The sequence below is a fragment of the Microcaecilia unicolor genome, chromosome 1 (assembly GCF_901765095.1).
Source record: "Microcaecilia unicolor chromosome 1, aMicUni1.1, whole genome shotgun sequence".
In the NCBI taxonomy this organism is placed as follows: Eukaryota; Metazoa; Chordata; class Amphibia; order Gymnophiona; family Siphonopidae; genus Microcaecilia; species Microcaecilia unicolor.
This window is the reverse complement of record NC_044031.1, coordinates 673,367,366-673,385,957: the sequence shown is the minus strand read 5'-3', so window position 1 is coordinate 673,385,957 and position 18,592 is coordinate 673,367,366. Positions and strand designations below refer to the sequence as shown.

General features: G+C 43.7%; 1 protein-coding gene across 1 annotated transcript in view; it reads right to left on the bottom strand.

Annotated features, from left to right (window-relative positions):
* P2RX3 (purinergic receptor P2X 3) overlaps positions 1-17,185 on the bottom strand; it is a 68,432-nt gene extending 51,247 nt beyond the window's left edge. Inside the window, exon 1 of the mRNA XM_030190363.1 lies at positions 16,840-17,185. Within this exon, the coding sequence (XP_030046223.1) occupies positions 16,840-16,958 (119 nt within the window). The 5' untranslated portion in view covers positions 16,959-17,185. The remainder of the gene's footprint in view (positions 1-16,839) is intronic.
* Between the last annotated feature and the right edge of the window lie 1,407 nt (positions 17,186-18,592).

The following is an 18,592-nucleotide window of genomic DNA, read 5'->3' as shown; positions in this document are numbered from 1 at the left end:
TCTTCCTCCAGATCTAATTAATTTGTGGCTCAAGAGTCAGGGAGGAATCTAAAATCACTCCCAAGACTCTTGCTTTATCCTCGATCAAGGAAGTTTTATTTTGTGCCAAAACAATCTGCTTAAGCACAGTCAAATTAGGGCCAATAAACCAAAGAATTTTACTTTTGTCGGAGTTAAGTTTTAGCATGTTTTCTAGAGTTCAGCGTTGAATCTTTTCCATGCAAGAAGAGATTCTGTTCGCAGTATTATGCAGTTCATCTAACACTGGTACTAATAAAAAAAATACCATCTGCATAGGATAACAAGATCTCATCGAAATTCAGCTGAATACTACCTAAGGATGCCATTTAAAAAAGTTAAAAAGAGGAGGAGATGAAGGGGAGCCTTGAGGCACCCCACAACTCAGAAACCAAAACTGAGATAACACATTGTCCTTCCTAATACTATAAAACTACTTTTTTTTGTTACATTTGTACCCCGCGCTTTCCCACTCATGGCAGGCTCAATGCGGCTTACATATTGTATACAGGTACTTATTTGTACCTGGGGCAATGGAGGGTTAAGTGGCTTGCCCAGAGTCACAAGGAGCTGCCTGTGACTGAAGTGGGAATTGAACTCAGTTCCTCAGGATCAAAGTCCACCCCCCCCTAACCACTAGGCCACTCCTTCACTCCACTTGAACACAGGACCCCCAATACCTATTTCATTCAACGGAAATATCAAATGGAAACAAAACTATTTTATTATTATTATTTGTTACATTTGTATCCCACATTTTCCCACCTATTTCCTGCTTATTTTCGAAGGAGATGGCCGGCCATCTTCCGACACAAATCGGGAGATGGCTGGCCATCTCCTAAACCCAACCAAATCAGTATAATCAAAAGCCGATTTTGGCCGGCTCCAACTGCTTTCCGTCGCAGAGCCGGTCAAAGTTAAAGGGGGCATGTCGGTAGGGTACAGAAGGCGGGACAGGGGAGTGGTTACGAGATGGCCAGCTTCGGCCGATAATGGAAAAAAGAAGGCCGGCTCTGACGAGCATTTGGCCAGCTTCACTTGGTCCATTTATTTTTAGGACCAAGCCTCAAAAAAGTGCCCAATTGACCAGATGACCACCGGAGGGAATTGGGGATGACTTCCCCTTACTCTCCCAGTGGTCACTAACCGCCTCCCACCCTAAAAAAAAAAAAAAAAAAAAAAATTAAAAATATTTTTTGCCAGCCACAAATGTCATACCCAGCTCCCTGACAGCAGTATGCAGGTCCCTGGAGCAGTTTTTTTTGTGGGTGCAGTGCACCTCAGGCAGGTGGACCCAGGCCCCTCCCCCCCTACCTGTTAAACTTGTGGTGGTAAATGGGAGCCCTCCAACCCCCCAAAAACTCACTGTACCCACATGTAGGTGCCCCCCTTCATCCCTAAGGGCTATGGTAGTGGTGTAGAGTTATGGGGAGTGGGTTTTGGGGGGGATTTGGGGGGCTCAGCACCCAAGGTAAGGGAGCTATGGAACCTGGGAGTAATTTTTGAAGTCCACTGCAGTGCCCCCTAGGGTGCCCTGTTGGTGTCCTGGCATGTCAGGGGGACCAGTGCACTACAAATGCTGGCTCCTCCCACAACCAAATGGCTTCGATTTGGCCGGGTTTGAGATTGCCGGCATTAGTTTTCATTATCGCCGGAAACCAATGCCGGCCATCTCTAGAGCCAGCCCAAATCAGGGGCGTATCTGGAGACCGGCGGTAGGGGGGGCCAGAGCCAGAGGGAGGGGCACATTTTAGCCCCCCCCCCCCCCGCCATTGCCAGACCCCCCCTGCCGCCACCGCACCCCCCCCGCCATTGACAGACCCCCTCCCGCCACCAACGACTCTCTGCATCCCCCCGCTGCCAACCCTACCTCGCTGCCGTTGCTTACCTTTACTGGCGTGGGACCCCAACCCCCACCAGCCGAGGTCCGCTTCCACCTGCCAGTGCCGCTGCCTTTAAAAATATGTCTTCAGCTGGCGGGGGACCCCAACCCCCGCCATCCGACCCGAGGTCTGTAAAGTTCTTCGTCCTCCATGGCCGGCCCCTGCTGTATAGCTGTTGAATCCAGTTCGGAGTCTGACGTCCCCCACCAGTAAAGGTAAGCAACGGCAGCATGGTAGGGTTGACAGCAGTAGGGGGGTCCAGGGCGAAATCTGTGGGGGCCAAGACCCCTGTGGCCCCACGCAGATACGCCCCTGGCCCAAATGTTAAGATTTGGCCGGCTCCGACCGTATTATCGAAACGAAAGATGGCCGGCCATCTTGTTTCGATAACGCGGTCGGGTATGCCGCTTTACGGGGCCAGCTATACAGATGGCCGGCCCCGTTCAATTATACCCCTCCATGTCTCTTAGCATAAGAAGTCAGCACCAAAAGAAGTGTTTCTGTGCTGTGACCCAATCTGAAAAACAAAATGCAAACACAAGAATTTATCCAACTAATTAGCAAACAATCGACTCACATAAAATTCTGTAAGGTTGGTGAGAAAAGTAATTCTAGCAACCGGGTGGAAGTTTGAAGGCAAAGTGAGGTCCAAGTCTGATCCCTTGGGTATCAGAGTTAAAATAATCTTTCCCATATCCAAAAGAAAAGAACTCAGCTGTAATAATTCATTAATTCCAGAAGTAACCCATTGAATGAAAGCCAAAGGGACTGAAGAAAGCAAATGAGCACAACACTTATAGCTCTTTACCATTTCCAAAAATGTCCAAATCAGTATACAGCACTATAAAGATATTAGCATATAGCAAACTAAAATGAAGTCTGCTGCCACTCTCTCTCTCCTTGTTCCTCCTCTAAAACCTGCTGTTTGGAATCCCCCAAAACCACAGACAGGCATATTTTCAAAGCACTTAGCCTTACAAAGTTCCATAGGTTAATATGTAACTTTGTAAGTCTAAATGCTTTGAAAATATGCCCAAATGTGCCTCTCAGCTGTGCTCAGGCAAATGTAGGACCCTTAAATGCTAGTAATGCTCCACCCTAGTGCTGGTGCTGGATAGAGTATAAGCATGTAGATATCATGAGGCCAATGTTCAGACTCTGGAAAGTAGCCAGGCTTCCGCCTGCGCTCAGCGATGAGCCGGGAATATTCAATGCTGGGCCATTTCCAGTGACCAGCATTGAATATCCGTTTTATTTTTGGCCAGGTCAAACTTAAACGGCCAAGTTGATATTCAGCGCTGGCCAGCTAAGTTGAAACCGGCCAAAGATAGATCAGCTATTGATGCGGCCAGATTTGGCTGCCAAACTTAGCCGGCAATGCTTTGAAAAGCGGCAGATAGCTGGTTATATTGTGCAATATAACTGGCTGTCCGCTAAGCGCTGACCAGCAGTATTCAGCAGGAGACAGTCAGCTATCTACATAAGTTCATAAGTGTTGCCATACTGGGACAGACCAAAGGTCCATCAAGCCCAGCATCCTGTTTCCAACAGTGAACAATATAGGTCACAAGTACCTGGCAAGATCACAAAACAGTACACTACATTTTATACTGCTTAATAATGGCTTATGGACTTTTCTTTTAGGAAGCTATCCAAACCTTTTTTTAAAACCCGCTAAGTTAACTGCTTTTACCACATTCTCTGGCAATGAATTCCAGAGTTTAATTACACATTGAGTGAATATTTTCTCCAATTTGTTTTAAATTTACTACTTTGTAGCTTCATTGCATGCCCCCTAGTCCTAGTATTTTTGGAAAGAGTAAACAAGCAATTCACGTCTACTCATTCCACTCTATTCATTATTTTATAGACCGCTATCATATCTCCCCTCAGCTGTCTCTTCTTCAAGCTCAAGAGCCCAAGCCACTTTAGCCTTTCCTCATAGGGAAGTCATTTCATCCCCTTTATCATTTTTGTTACCCTTCTCTATACCTTTTCTAATTCAACTATATCTTTTTTGAAATGCGGTGACCAGAATTGCACACAGTATTCAAGTTGCGGTTGCACCATAGAGCGATACAAAGGCATTATAACATCCTCATTTTTGTTTTCCATTCCTTTCCTAATAATACCTAATATTCTATTTGCTTTCTTAGCCACTGCCACACTGAGCAGAGGGTTTCAACATATCATCAGCGATGACACCTAGATCCCTTTTCAGGTCGATGACTCCTAATGTGGAACCTTGCTGAATGTCACCAGATTTTATTTATGTATTTATTTATTTATGCATTCTTGTATCCCACTGTTATCCAAAAACAGGTTTTGGTTCAAAGTGGCTTACAATGTACATTTTAGGTTGAAGGTACAAATTGTTTTTCATCGTTATGACATGGGTAGAGATATCTGTGGAATTATCGAGGCTTCCAATTCACATTTTAGGTGTGGGGTATAAATCACTTTCTATCATTATGACATGGATGGGACAAAGATTGTTATGTAGATACTTATAGAATGATTGACAGCTAAGTGCCATTTTACCTGCCAGGCGCCATTCCTGGCTGGTTAAATGATTTTGAATATTGGGGGGGGGGGGGCATATGTTCACGCTCACTGCCAGCCTGAGATCCAGGACAGCAGCCAGCAGCTCTACCTGCCCCCATTTTCCACTCACCTACCTTCCTGCAAATGATCCTTCAGGTCCCATAGTAAAGACCAAGAGTAAAGACCACCGGAACAAATCTATGGTATAACCACAGAGGTCGAGTAACATAATGCATAACCATGGGAATACTGCATCATAGCATATTCATGAAGAAGTACAAGGCTGAAGGGTTGCCTAATACTCTTGCACTGTCTCTGGCTCTGTCTTTGCCCCTGGATGCACCTCCAACTTTCAAATGCTATGGTAAGTGGCTTTTCAGAATTTCTTGTATATGTTTCTGTATCCATGGGTAAAATGTTTCCTCATAGGCACACAATGAAATAGAGCCTTTTATAAATGAGGTCACATGTGATAAAATGCAAAATAGTAAGGTACAATGCCACCACAAGAATCCTACAGCTAGACTACATTGTTACTATGCTATATTGTATCATACTGACTTAGACTGTAGGAATGTCAGCGCCATTAAGTACTAAACCAGCAGCATTGGCATAATATTACCTGAATGCGCTAGACCTATAGCACTGCATAAGAATGCCTGCCCCTTTAGAATATTTAGATATATACCATTAACATGTGATGAACTGTAAATACACATAACTGTAGGAATACTTCACTATGATCTATCAAACCCATGACTATGTATTACACCATGTATTACACCTACCATACAATATACCTGACCTGTAGTTTAGCCATAAATGTCTATCCCAAGCATATTATATACCTATAACCTTACAACATATATGTTTCATTGTATAAACATAAACATATATACCGAGCATGTGATATATCTATTACCTTACGGCAAAACTGGCCCATAGTATAATCTATAAATGTATAGCCTGAGTGTGTTATATACCTATAACCTTGCAATAGTGCTTCCCACAGTGTAGGTTGTGACTCCAAATGGGGTCATGCATGCCGCATTTCAGGTTGCAAGCTGGGCAGGCACTCCATCTCACATGGTTGTGGATCTTGCTGCAACCGCAATCATGAGGTTGCAGCCAGAAAATATTTGAGCAGCACTGCCTTACAACATGCCTGACCCATAGTGAAAGCATAAATGTCTAGCCTGAGTATGTAATATATCTACAGCCTTAAGACATACCTGACCAACAGTGAAATAGGGTACACACCTCCTGATGATGTGCATAGCATAAGGAGAGATCTAGAGAAACTTAAAGAACAATCTAGAATTTGGTAACTAAGATTTAAAGCTATAAAAAAAAAATTCAGGGTCATGCATTAGGGCTGCAAAAACTTGAGGGAATGGTGCAGGATAGGGGAGTGAAGTACATCTGTGTACAAAAGAAGAGGAGGACATGGGGATAACGATATGTGATGATCTTGCTCTGTTCGTCTGCACGCCCGTTTGGTCCTACGCTCTAGGTTTCTGAATATTCTGTGTAGTGCGGGTGATAGTACAGTGCTAACGGCCTCTAGCGCCTTTGTTTACTTTTGAGCATCGGGGCCTAAGTGCTTGAGCACCCCACGATAATGGCTTATGAACTTTTCTTTTAGGAACTTGTCCAAACATTTTTTAAACCCTGTTTGCAGGATTTTGTACTTTGCACTCAATGCTTGCATTGAATGAAATAGAATGTCATATGGAAAAAAACTTAACCCCTCATTCTATAAGGTGACACGCCAGTTAATCCATGCAAAAGTTACAGAACACTAGCCCTTATCCCCCTGATTCTGTAAAGGTCACCAAAAATTGTGCATGAAAAATATAGGCGTGTTCCCATTTATGTGTGCAATTTAATTGAATAACAAACCAATTAGTGCCAATAATTGGCTATTTAACATCAATTATTGGAACTAATTAGATTTAATTGGGACCACTGCATGTAAAGTTAGGCATGGGATCCATGCCTAATATTTATGCAAGCTCAAAAAAGGGGCACAGAAATGGGAGGTTCATGGGCTTTTCGAGCAGAACAGGGGCGTGGCTTCAAGTCACATATATAATTACAGAATAATGGTGTTCCACGTGTAAATTTAGGTAGGGGCATTTGCACCACGTTTTCGTTGGTGCAAATGGCCATGCCTAAATTTATGCATGACTCTCCGCTTAAGCGGGGTAGGGGGGTCGGACCAATTTTTTAGTACCATTTATAGAATTTACTCCTCTGTGTGTATGATGCACATTTGTGGATATAGCTGAGTGTTAAGCATTATATTGTATATAAGTATAAGCATTATATTATATAAGTGCCAGCTGAGTGTTAAGAAGCATTATCATTACAGATATAGATATATTGATATAAATTAAACTCTCGACTAACCCAAACAATATTGTAAATTCCCTATCCGAAGTAAACTATAAGCCACATTGAACTGATATCTAGATTGGAAAATGTGGGCTACAAATGCATAAATAAATAAATAATACAATTTACGTGCACAACTCACATAGGGCCCCTTTTACTAAGCGGCTGTAAGCCCAACGCGGGCTTACTGCTTGCTAAACAGGAAGTACCGCCGGGCTACCACAGCAGCCTGGTGGTACTTCCCACCCTGGTTACCACCGGGTTAGTGTGGGAGCCCTTACTGCCACATCAATGGCTGGCGGTAAGGGCTTCCCCCGAAATGTCCGCACGGCAAGTGCTTTACTTGCCGCATGGCCATTTCCTGCAGGAAAGAGAGACTTCCATTTTACCCAATACCAGTGCAGGACCCCTTTTGCCACAGCTTGGTAAATGGGGCCGACAGTGCATAAATGCACCAGGGTCTTTACAGGTCTAACATGTACGCACATACTCCCCAAATTCTTTAAATGGTGCTGAAAACTGCATGCACAAATTTTGGAATGTACCCAATTGAGCAATGAGACAATTAGCACCAATAATTGGGCACTGGCAATCAATTTTTGGTGCTAATTGGATAGGCTAAAGAGGCTGCGGCTCTTTAGCTTGGAGAAAAGGTGGCTGAGGGGAGATATGATAGAGGTCTATAAGATAATGAGTGGAATGGAACGGGTTGATGTGGAGTGTCTGTTTACGCTTTCCAAAAATACTAGGACAAGGGGGCATGCAATGAAGCTGCAGTGTGGTAAATTTAAAACGAAGCGGAGGAAATTTTTCTTCACTCAATGCGTAGTTAAACTCTGGAATTCGCTGCCGGAAAAGGTGGTTAAGGCGGTTAACTTAGCGGACTTCAAAAAAGGGTTGGACAGCTTCCTGGAGGAAAAAGCCATAGGTTGTTATTGAATGGACGAGAGAATAATACAGTATTTCTATGATGGGTGGGACAAATTGCTTGTTCTTTTGGCCGCTGTCGGTGTCAGGGTGCTGGGCTCGATGGACCCTTGGTCTGTCCCAGCATGGTGATGCTTATGCACTTATTTGAATTTACGCACATAACTTGCTAAGTGCTATTCTATAAAGAGGTGCACATAACATTTTTAGAGAGCAGCTGAAGAGGGGGCATGGCCATGGGAGGTGCACAGGTGAGTCAGGGGCATTCATGTAAGATGCATGCACTATTATAGAATATAGGAGATCTGCGCCTAATTTAGGGGTCCTTTTACTAAGCTGCAGTAAAAAGTGGCCTGTGCTAATTTGGACTGGAGAAATTGGCACACTCTGGACCATTTTTTATCACGGCTCAAAAAAAGGCCTTTTTTAATGGGGCAGTAAATGGCTGTGTGCTAATTATTATTATTATTAATTACATTTGTACCCCGTGCTTTCACGCACATTGATGTGGCTTACATAGTAAATAGAATTACAAAGTCTTGAAGGAGAATGTTACAAGTTGTAGTAAACATAGTAGTAGTGGGGTTTTGAGGATATGTAAATTGAGCATGGAGAGGTAAACAAAGATAGGATGAGCAAAAGGAGAAGAGATTGGGAGGGGTAAGGAGTAGGAAGGATGGAGAGGAAGAGATTGAGGAATGAGCATAAGGAGATTGTGAGACATGGTCGAAGGTATAATAATCGCCAGGGCAGGAATCATGGGGGTGGGCTTAAAAAGTTAAGTTAGGTCATTAGGGTAAGCTTTCTTGAAGAGATGGGTCTTCAACATTTTTCTGAATAGTAGACGAAAAGTAGTGTGCAACTATTTACTCCCTGAGCCCTTAACGTCACCAATTTACTTGGCAGAGAGGGCTCATGTACTACTCATGTGGTAATCAGGCAGTGTGCGCCAACGTGACTGTGCTGCCAATTACTGCTAGGACTGCCCCCTCCCCTCCCCTCCCCCTGGTGTATATATATATACACACATATACTATATAGAATTGGGTAACTATGTACCCTTGTCCTCCACTGCATAGAATAGGATAAGTATGTACCCTTCTCGTCCACTGCCAACTCCAGACGCCATTCCTATTATTTATTACTGCACTGTATGCCTGGAATATACTTTCTGAGTCAGTACATCAAAGCTCCGTCTCTAGCTGTATTCAAATCTAGGCTAAAAGCCCACCTTTTTGGGCTGCTTTTAACTCCTAACCCCTATTCACTTGTTCAGTACCTATGTCTGTTTTAACATTTCCACCATAAGCAATACCCTTATCCCTTGTTTGTCCTATTTGTCTTGTCTTGATTAGATTGTATGCTCTGCCGAGCAAGGACTATCTCTTACATGTTTAGTGTACAGTGCTGTGTACTTCTAGTAGCACTATAGAAATGAGAAGTAGCAGTTGGTGAATACATGTTACAGAACTCAGTGGTAAAGAATGGAAGAGGGCATGAATATTGACTTATCTATAGGACTGTAAGAATCAAAGAGAAAGATAACAAAGCTTAGAATAGGGTCTACCAGCGATGGAGGGGAGGCCACCTTTGAGGTAAAATCTGAACATACGTGGATCAGATATTTCCATCATTCATCTCATATTGTAAGCCACACTGAACCCGCAAAAAGGTGGGAAAATGTGGGATACAAATGCAATAAATAAATAAAAATAAATAAATAAAGAGCTGTAGAAATGAGATTACGAAACTGAGGAAATCTGGTGACATGGAGAGGCATTTTCGATATGCCTAAGTCCGACTTTGGACGTTTTGCACAAAACGTCCAAAATCCAAATAGGAAAGGAGGTCATTTTCGAAAAAGAAAAATGTCTATCTTTTTTTTATTAAATACTGCTTCGAACAAGGTTTTATGCTTTGGTTGTTTTGTTTATTGGTCCATTTTCAAAAAAACAAAACAAAAAATAAATACGTGCAAAATGTAGAGATTCATGCCATTGGGATGTAGGAGGAGCCAGCATTTTTAGTAGACTGGTCCCCCAAACATCACAGGAGAGCAATGGGGCACCCTAGAGGGCACTTCTGTGCACTTCATGAAAATACTCCTAGGTGCATATCTCACCTTTGCTCCCTTATCTTGTCCCCTGAGCTCTCCAAAGCCCACCCAAACCACACTGTCCCCCACTGTACACCACTACAATAGCCCTTATGGGTGAAGGGGCACCCATATGTGGGTACAGTTTCCACCATAAGTGTGACAGGGAAAGGGAGATATGGGCCTGGCTCCCTCACTCCATAATGCACTGCACCGACTACTACACTACTCCAGGGACCTGCATGCTGCTCTAATAGACTTGACTTTTAACATCTAAGGCTGTCATAGAGGCTGGTAAGTCATAGTTTTATTCACAATTTTGGGGGGTGGGACGGGGGCAGTGACCACTAGGAGAGGTATTGGGGGGTCACCCTTGATTTCCTCCAGTGGTCATCTGGTTATTTAGGGTACCATTTTGTGCCCTATTCATTCTGAAAACAGGTCTAGACCAAAACGTCTTAGTTTTAGTTCTGTTTTATTCCATTATGGCTGTACAATGTCCAAGTGTTAGACACACCTTAATCCAGAAACACCCACAACACGCCACCTTGTGATTTGGATGCATAGATAAACGTCTGCAAAATAGGTTTTGAAAATACCAATTTGGATGTTTTTAGAAGAAAAACATCCAAACGGTGCTCTATGACACTTTTTCGACGTTTTTCTCTTTTGAAAATGAGCTCCATAGCCAGCTATGAAGGCGTAGGGTTAGTATCAACAGATCATAATTCCTGAGCAACTAATCGACTCAGTGCCAATAGGTTTGTGGCTGAGAACTACCCAGCAAGGTCAAGGGGACCTAGGTGATTGAATGTTTGGAGCATGATCTCTCTTGTTTCGGTAGCTGCTTGGATTGTTTCAGGGTTAGGGTGAGAAAAGGGAGAGACTAAAGGGTATTAAAACCAATGTGGAAACCTATATGCAACAGGAAGGAACAGTGGAGATCCAAAGAGGAAGGCAATAGAAGTTGACTTGGATAAGAGTGCTATCCTACAAGAGATCAAGCTTGTGTGACTGGCTGCTGGGATATATCCTTGGCAGTGGAGACCAGAATAATTAGCAGACTGAGCAAGCCACTTGACCTTTTTATGCACTCATTTACTATGTTCAGGGCTTTTTATGAGGGGGTACTGAGTACCGGCACCTTTTCCATTGTCTGCTAAAATTGACCAATGGTCCCCAAGTTTTAATGAAAGATCTCAGGCTGAACACACCAGTTCTGCCTTGTCATAGATTCTGTGACTGGTTGCAGAGAGCCTGTCTATTGTGGGGTGGGTCCTTCAGTCATCACCCCACCCCTGAAGTACTGGCACCTTTTTTGCTAGAAAAAAGCACTGACTATCCTGCTTATTTTCGAAGGAGATCGCCGGCCATCTTCCGACACAAATCGGGAGATGGCCGGCCATCTCTTGAACCCAGCCAAATCGGTATAATCGAAAGCTGATTTTGGCCGGCTCCAACTGCTTCCTCTCGCAGAGCCGGCCAAAGTTAAAGGGGGCGTTTCCACAGGGTATGGAAGGCGGGAAGGGGGCATGCTTAACACTTGGCCGCCCTCAGCCGATAATGGAAAAAAGAAGGGCGGCCCTGATGAGCATTTCGCCGACTTTACTTGGTCCATTTATTTTCAGGACCAAGCTTCAAAAAAGTGTCCAAACTAACCAGATAACCACCGGAGGGAATCGGGGATGACCTCCCCTTACTCCCCCAGTGGTCACCAACACTCTCCCACCCTAAAAAAAAAAAAATTTAACATTTTTTCGCCAGCTTCTATGCCAGCCTCAAATGTCATACCCAGCTCCATCACAGCAGTATGCAGGTCCCTTGAGCAGTTTTACTGGGTGCAGTGCACTTCAGGCAGGCGGACCCAGGCCCATCCCCCCCTACCTGTTACACTTGTGGTGGTAAATGTTGAGCCCTCCAACCCCCCCCCCAAAACCCACTGTACCCACATGTAGGTGCCCCTTCACCCATAAGGGCTATGATAGTGGTTTACAATTGTGGGTAGTGGGTTTTGGGGGGGCTCAGCATCCAAGGGAAGGGAGCTATGTACCTGGGATCAATTCATAAAGTCCACTGCAGTGCCCCCTAGGGTGCCCAGTTGATGTCCTGGCATGTGAGGGGGACCAGTGCACTGCAAATGCTGGCTCCTCCCACGACCAAATGCCTTGGATTTGGCCGGGTTTGAGATGGCCGGCCTCGGTTTCCATTATCGGCGAAAACCGAAGCCGCCCATCTCTAAGTCCGGTGATCTCAACATTTATGTCGACCATCTCTAAGGTTGACCTAAATGTTGAGATTTGGCTGGCCCCAACCGTATTATCGAAATGAAAGATGGCCGCCCATCTTGTTCAATAATACAGTTAGCTCCGCCCCTTCCCAGGGCCATCCCCAGAGATGGCCGCCCTTATAGATGGGCGGCCCCATTCGATTATGCCCCTCCATGTTACTCTGTGAATGTACTAAACCTTCCCAGAAACAGTAAGAATACTTGGGCTGTAGAGGCACTAACCCCTGGATTCTATACATGGCACCCAAAATTGTGCACCCAAATTTGGGTGCATGCTCCTTATCTGAGTAATAAGCCATTAACTAGCAATAATTGGGCACTAATGACCAATTATTGCAGTTAATTGGCTCCAATTAGAATTTGCAATGCATCTTGCTAGGCGCTATTCTATAAAGACCTGCACATAAATTTTATGATGTGCAACTCAAAAAGGGCGTGGCCACAGGTAGGGCATGGGCGTGTCAGGGGCATTCACTAAAGATGCACGCAGTGTTACTGAATACCAGGGATCCGTGCCTAACTTACACGCCAGGATTTACACCAGATTTCAGTTAGTGTAAATCCTCATGCCCAAAGTTTGGTGCGGAAATTGGCTCTAAGTAGTATTGTATAAACAGCATGCAACTCCGAGCGCCATTTATAGAATAGCACTTGACGCGAATTGTTTTTTTTTCAGCGCCCAAATGTGGGCACCATTTACTGAATCTAGTCGAGAGTGCAGAAGAGGAGTTTTATCCTGATCAGAGTTCAAAGGTGTTGCCCCTTTTTCATTAATGCATAAAAAGGGGGAAATCATGCTCAAAGTCAACCTCAATGGTACCACACACAGAGCGGACAAAATACAACATGTGATTCACATCACTTAACAAAAGATAAGGGGGAAAGACTTCTGAAAGACAGACCTGCCACTGCAGGTCTGTGGCAATCAGACAATCTTTGTCTCGTGCCTGTTTTCTATAATCATCTGTCAACCCCCCCCCCCCCCCCCCCGACCAACCGCAAAGGTTTGAAGAAATTGTTCATATCTTTTGATTCCCAATCTTTGTGGTTGGTCGGGGGCCCTTTTTCATTAACAAATTCTTTCCCATTCAGGCACTTTACCTCACTAAGGGGGTCTTTTACGTAGGCGCATTGGTGTTTTTAGCGCACATTAACAACAGGTGCGTGCTAAATGCTAAAGACGCCCATAGGAATACATTGGTGTCCTTTAGCATTTATCAACAGGCTTATTTTCGAAAGAGAAAGATGCTCATATTTCGACCCAAATCGGGAGATGGGCGCCTTTCTCTCCTGGGCGCCCAAATCGGTATAATCGAAAGCCGATTTTGGGCGCCTCCACCTGCAGTCTGTCGTGGGAACGAACAAAGTTGACGGGCGCGTGTCGGAGGCGTGGTGAAGGTGGGACTGGGTCGTGTTTATTGGCCGAGGAGAGATGGGCGCACTTGGTCGATAATGGAAAAAAGAAGGGCAGCAGTAGCGAGAATTTGGGCTGCTTTTTTTGGACCCTTTTTTTTTCACGAACAAGTCCTCAAAAAGTGCCCCAACTGCCCAGATGACCACCGGAGGGAATCGGGGATGACCTCCCCTGACTCCCCCAGTGGTCACTAACCCCTTCACACCAAAAAAAAAAAAAAGAACTTTAAAAACTTTTTTTTTCCAGCCTCAAATGTCATACCCAGCTCCATCACAGCAGTATGCAGGTCCCTGGAGCAGGTTTAGTGGGTGCAGTGGATTTCAGCCAGGTGGACCCAGGCCCATCCCCCCCTACCTGTTACACTTGTGCTGGTAACTGGGAGCGCTCCAAACCGCCCCCAAAACCCACTGTATCCACATCTAGGTGCTCCCCTTCACCCATAAGTGCTATGGTAATGGTGTAGAGTTGTGGAGAATGGGTTTTGGGGGGGATTTGGGGGGGGGGGGCTCAGCACCCAAGGGAAGGGAGCTATGGACTTGGGAGGTATTTTAATTTTTTTTTTTTTTACTTTTTACAAATGCCCCCTAGGGTGCCCAGTTGGTGTCCTGGCATGTGAGGGGAACCGGTGCACTACAAATCCTGGCCCCTCCCACGACCAGATGCCTTGGAGTTGTTCGTTTTTGTGCTGGGCACCTTCGGTTTCCATTATCGCTGAAAACCGATACCGCCCAGCTCAAATCCGCCCAAATCCGATGCATTTGCCCGGCACCAACCGTATTATCGAAACAAAAGATGGACACCCCATCTTTTTCGAAAATACGGTCTGTCCCTCCCCTTCACGGACCCATCCTCGGAGACAGTCGCCCATGGAGATGGGCGTCCGCGTTCAGTTATGCCCCTCCAAGGGCCTAATTTTAGCACACGCTAAAAACGCCAGTGTATCTACGTAAAAGATCCCTAACTTAAGGGATACAGTTAAAGGTAATGATTTTGTATAGCACTTTGTACAGCTATGGAGCAGCATGAATCACACTATTAATGTATTCTAATTTGTGTTGTGTGGTAAGTGAACAGACAGAAAACAAAAATACTCTGCTTTGGAGAGACATTTCAACTCCCAAACACAATGGTTACATTGTTTTCAGGGGAAGAACTGAAAAAAGACCATTCCAGAGTGCTGGGTGTAATTATAGGCTCTACATTATCATTTGAGAAACAGGTAAACACCCTTAGCAGAAGATTTTTCTTTAGGCTCCGACAGTTACGGCAATAAGATCCTCATTAGTGAAAGAAGATTTTAGAACTTTAGCTCAATCAGTTCTGCTGCCCCAGCTGGATTCCTGTAATTCACTTTATTCCCAGATTTCAACTAAGCAGCTAAAGCATTTACAACTGACGCAAAATACGGCCGTTAGACTGATAAGTGGCATTGGGTGTTTTGAAAGTGCATCTTTTATTTTCCATGATTTTCATTGGCTGACGATATATAAACGTCTTGGCTTTAAAATTCATTGCTTAATATTCAAATCAATATTTGGTTTAAATTCTGAGGGCTTGAGCAAGTTGCTGGCATTTCCATCTGTAGATAGAAAGCTGGGTTTTATGAGAGCTTTGAAGTTAGATTTTTCCTCTTTTAAAAAAAAATTCAAGTTTTTTTTTAGGTTTCTTTTCCTTTTGATGGGACCAGAGTATGGAACAAACTGCCTTTGAAGTTGAAGCTGGTATCTTCTTACTTTTCTTTTAGAAAAATGATAAAAACTTACCTATTTTAGACAATAATTTTGATTTACTTTAAAGACTTTTTGAATTTATATGTGTTTTTGGTTTACTGTATTATGTAATCCTCCTTATTATTGGAATTTCTTCTATCTACTCTAAACCACTTTGAATCCTTTTGGAATAACAGCAGTACATAAAACCCCATAGTATAGTATCATATATGAATAGCTGTACTACAGAGTCTTAATCCTTCAGCATTTCCTGTAATACCGTGTGCCAAAACTACAGCGATATCATATCAATGATACCATGTAATTAAGGCGTCTATTCTTAGGTATTTAGAAATGGTAAATTTAGATGTTTGGCCATGAAACTTGGTGTTTTCAAGCCACAGGTGCTATTGCTGGGAACCTTTTCTGGTGGAATCAAATATGTAATTTTGTGTCACTCAGGAGTCCTCAGCCCAGAAAAGGCACAAAAACGGAGGGGGGGGGGGGATGATAAGCAAGGAGAGAGGTGAGAATGTTCAAGAAGTGATGTGTTTACAGAGTTTATCCAATAAATCCCTTTTTTTTCTGCATCAGAAAGGGATGGGACATGTTATCAATTAAAACAAAATCAGAAGCCCCCACTGTGTCAATATTATTGAAGACATTTTCACTAATCCAAATCATTGTTCTGACAAAACATTTGAGTATATGGCAATAATAATAATAATAATAATAATAATTTATAGCCACATCTTTCAAGATGTGCATACAGTGAAGATATACACTAGGTATGAATTGCATATGCGTATACAGCCCTAGCACACAAACACGCACTGTGGGCTGACAGGAAGTTGTGTAGAGACTCTGTTTTGTTAGGACTGAGATGACAATCGTTCAGTTTTACAATGAGACTAAAGAAATCATCAGTAGTTATGAGCAGGGAAAAGGAGAAAATGTGTACTGCTGAATATTTAATTGTTTGATTTATAATGAGTGTTGTTGAACGCCCGAGTCTTTTAGTTGTACTCTGCAGAGGATATATAGATCGTGTGGATAATAAATACTGTAATTAAATAAATAAAATATTGTTGTGACCCATGAGGGATGTCCTGTCAGGTCTTTCTGTTCTATCTCATCCCACTAGGCCTGGAATCTTTGCAACGTCCTTTCTTACCAGATCTTACCCACCCGTCCTTTTCTTACCAGATCTTACCCACCAAAAAACAGCATCAGCTGTAAATATCCAAATACCTAAACACTGAGAAAGAAATACCCGCGCAACAATCCAAGTGCTACACTGCCCGCGCTGATTATACACGCTGACACTACTCTGTCACACACTTAGATTATGTTAACATTAGCCTAATCGAAAGGATCTGCACAGATCTCTCTTTCTCACACTCACACACACACACACACACACACACACACACACACACAATTTTCACATTAGCCCAATCTAAAGTATCACAGTCAGTACAGATCTCTCCCTGTGTATACCCAAAAAGATACGGTGATGGGTGACATAACTCACAGTTAATTGTGATTCACACACACACACGTACCCGATAAAGTAAGTGATAATGAGGAGCTGCACAGCACGGTTTATCACTCCAATGGTCCAGCTTTTCACCACCACTGACTTGGTGGTTTCATAGGTGAAAAAGTCGGCAATGCAGGTCATGTTGATAACAGTACTTCAGCCAGACAAAAGGAAAATATTATCCAGTCCGTCTCTCTCACTTGAATGTACTTCTCACTCTCTTGTCCCCCGGGGTGTCATCTTTCTCGCTCTCTTCTCAGTCACTTCTCTCCCTCTGTGTTTTTGGTCTCATCCACAATCTCGTGGGTTTTTCCCTGTGTTTCCTAGTCTTAATCAGTCTTTTGCCTCATTTTTTCAGAGCACAGACCCGTGTGACAGCTCTGCGAGGAAGAGGAGGAAGCTGAAGGGTTTCATTGACTCTGCTTCTGTGGCTGGATATCCTGCCTTAGATTCATAAGCTTCTCTGTCTCCTTTTCTCTACACCGGTCTACTTTACAGTGGGGGGAGGGGGGGCTTTGCCTTTCAGTGATGCCATTAAAGAAAGGGGGAGTGGATGAGTGTTACAGAACTTATGGGCGAGGCTTCTAGACGGCTCTCCCCATCACAGATCTGAATTTCTTAGCTGTTTAATCCCTGCAGATGCTCAAGCTTTTAAGTTTCCCATTTTAAACAGTAATGTGTGATCTAATTATATTTGATTACGACATGAGCACAGTACATTGCCTTACCGTATTACGCTGCTAATATATCTATATTCTGTTGAAGCAGAGATATATCACTTCAGTCTGTGACGGTAATGTATTTACTTCTATCTTATTAAAGCAGGCAGAGACTTTATATTTATAAAATAATGCTCGTTATGAACACTTGGGTTTTAAGCCTCATAAACCTCCAGTACTAATCCGTACAATAATTTCTGTCTCTGTGTAACATTGCTCATTCGGACTGGATCTTAAAAGCACCTTCTAATTATCACATTGTAGAAAGGCAAATAATATCTGGCTTCCAGGATATTGGGGGAGGAAGGGCTGTTTGGACCAGGATAATTTTTTCTCTCTTTTTGGACATCCAGCCAATCAGAACTGTCCCTTTTGGGGCTACAGTACCTACCATGAATCTTCCCTCACCTCTACTAGATTGTATCCCCCATTCCAATGGCTAGTATTCATGTTAAAACCTTCCAAAAGTATCTTATGTAAAGGATTGCTTGGACTCTTCACTAGCCCACTATGATCTTGTCAAAAGCACCAGACTACTTTCCTGCAGCAAGGCAGTGTGTAAACCATTCTGCTTCCATCTGGACGTGCTACAACGATTCTTCCTAAATCTATAAAAAACAGTGATTCCCAGGTGGCAGTGTTTGGTTTTGGTTTTTTTTTGTCCAGCTTGGTCCTGTAGTTTTTGTCTTGGGTAGAATTTCCCCTAGGGTCTTAATCTGTGTCTTGGGTAATGTGTATGTGTGAAAAGAGAACTCTTACACCCCTCTGTACTGACTACAATGCAGTGATATAACCAGAAATGATACAAGATGGCCGCATAGCCAGGAAACTCCAAGGAGCCATGAGCTCCTTGAACCCTGGATGGTCCTGGTCGCTGATGGGAGTAGCTGATGAGTGAAGGGTGAGTGGACCAGAGAGGGAGGCACCAGGCTGCCAACTCGGAGGAGAACAAAGGCCGAGTCTTCCAGCTGAAGCAGAGAGGTGGGGCTTGTGGCCACCTGCACATGCGGTGGGACTTGTGGCCACCTGCACATGTGGTATTGATATTGGCTGCAG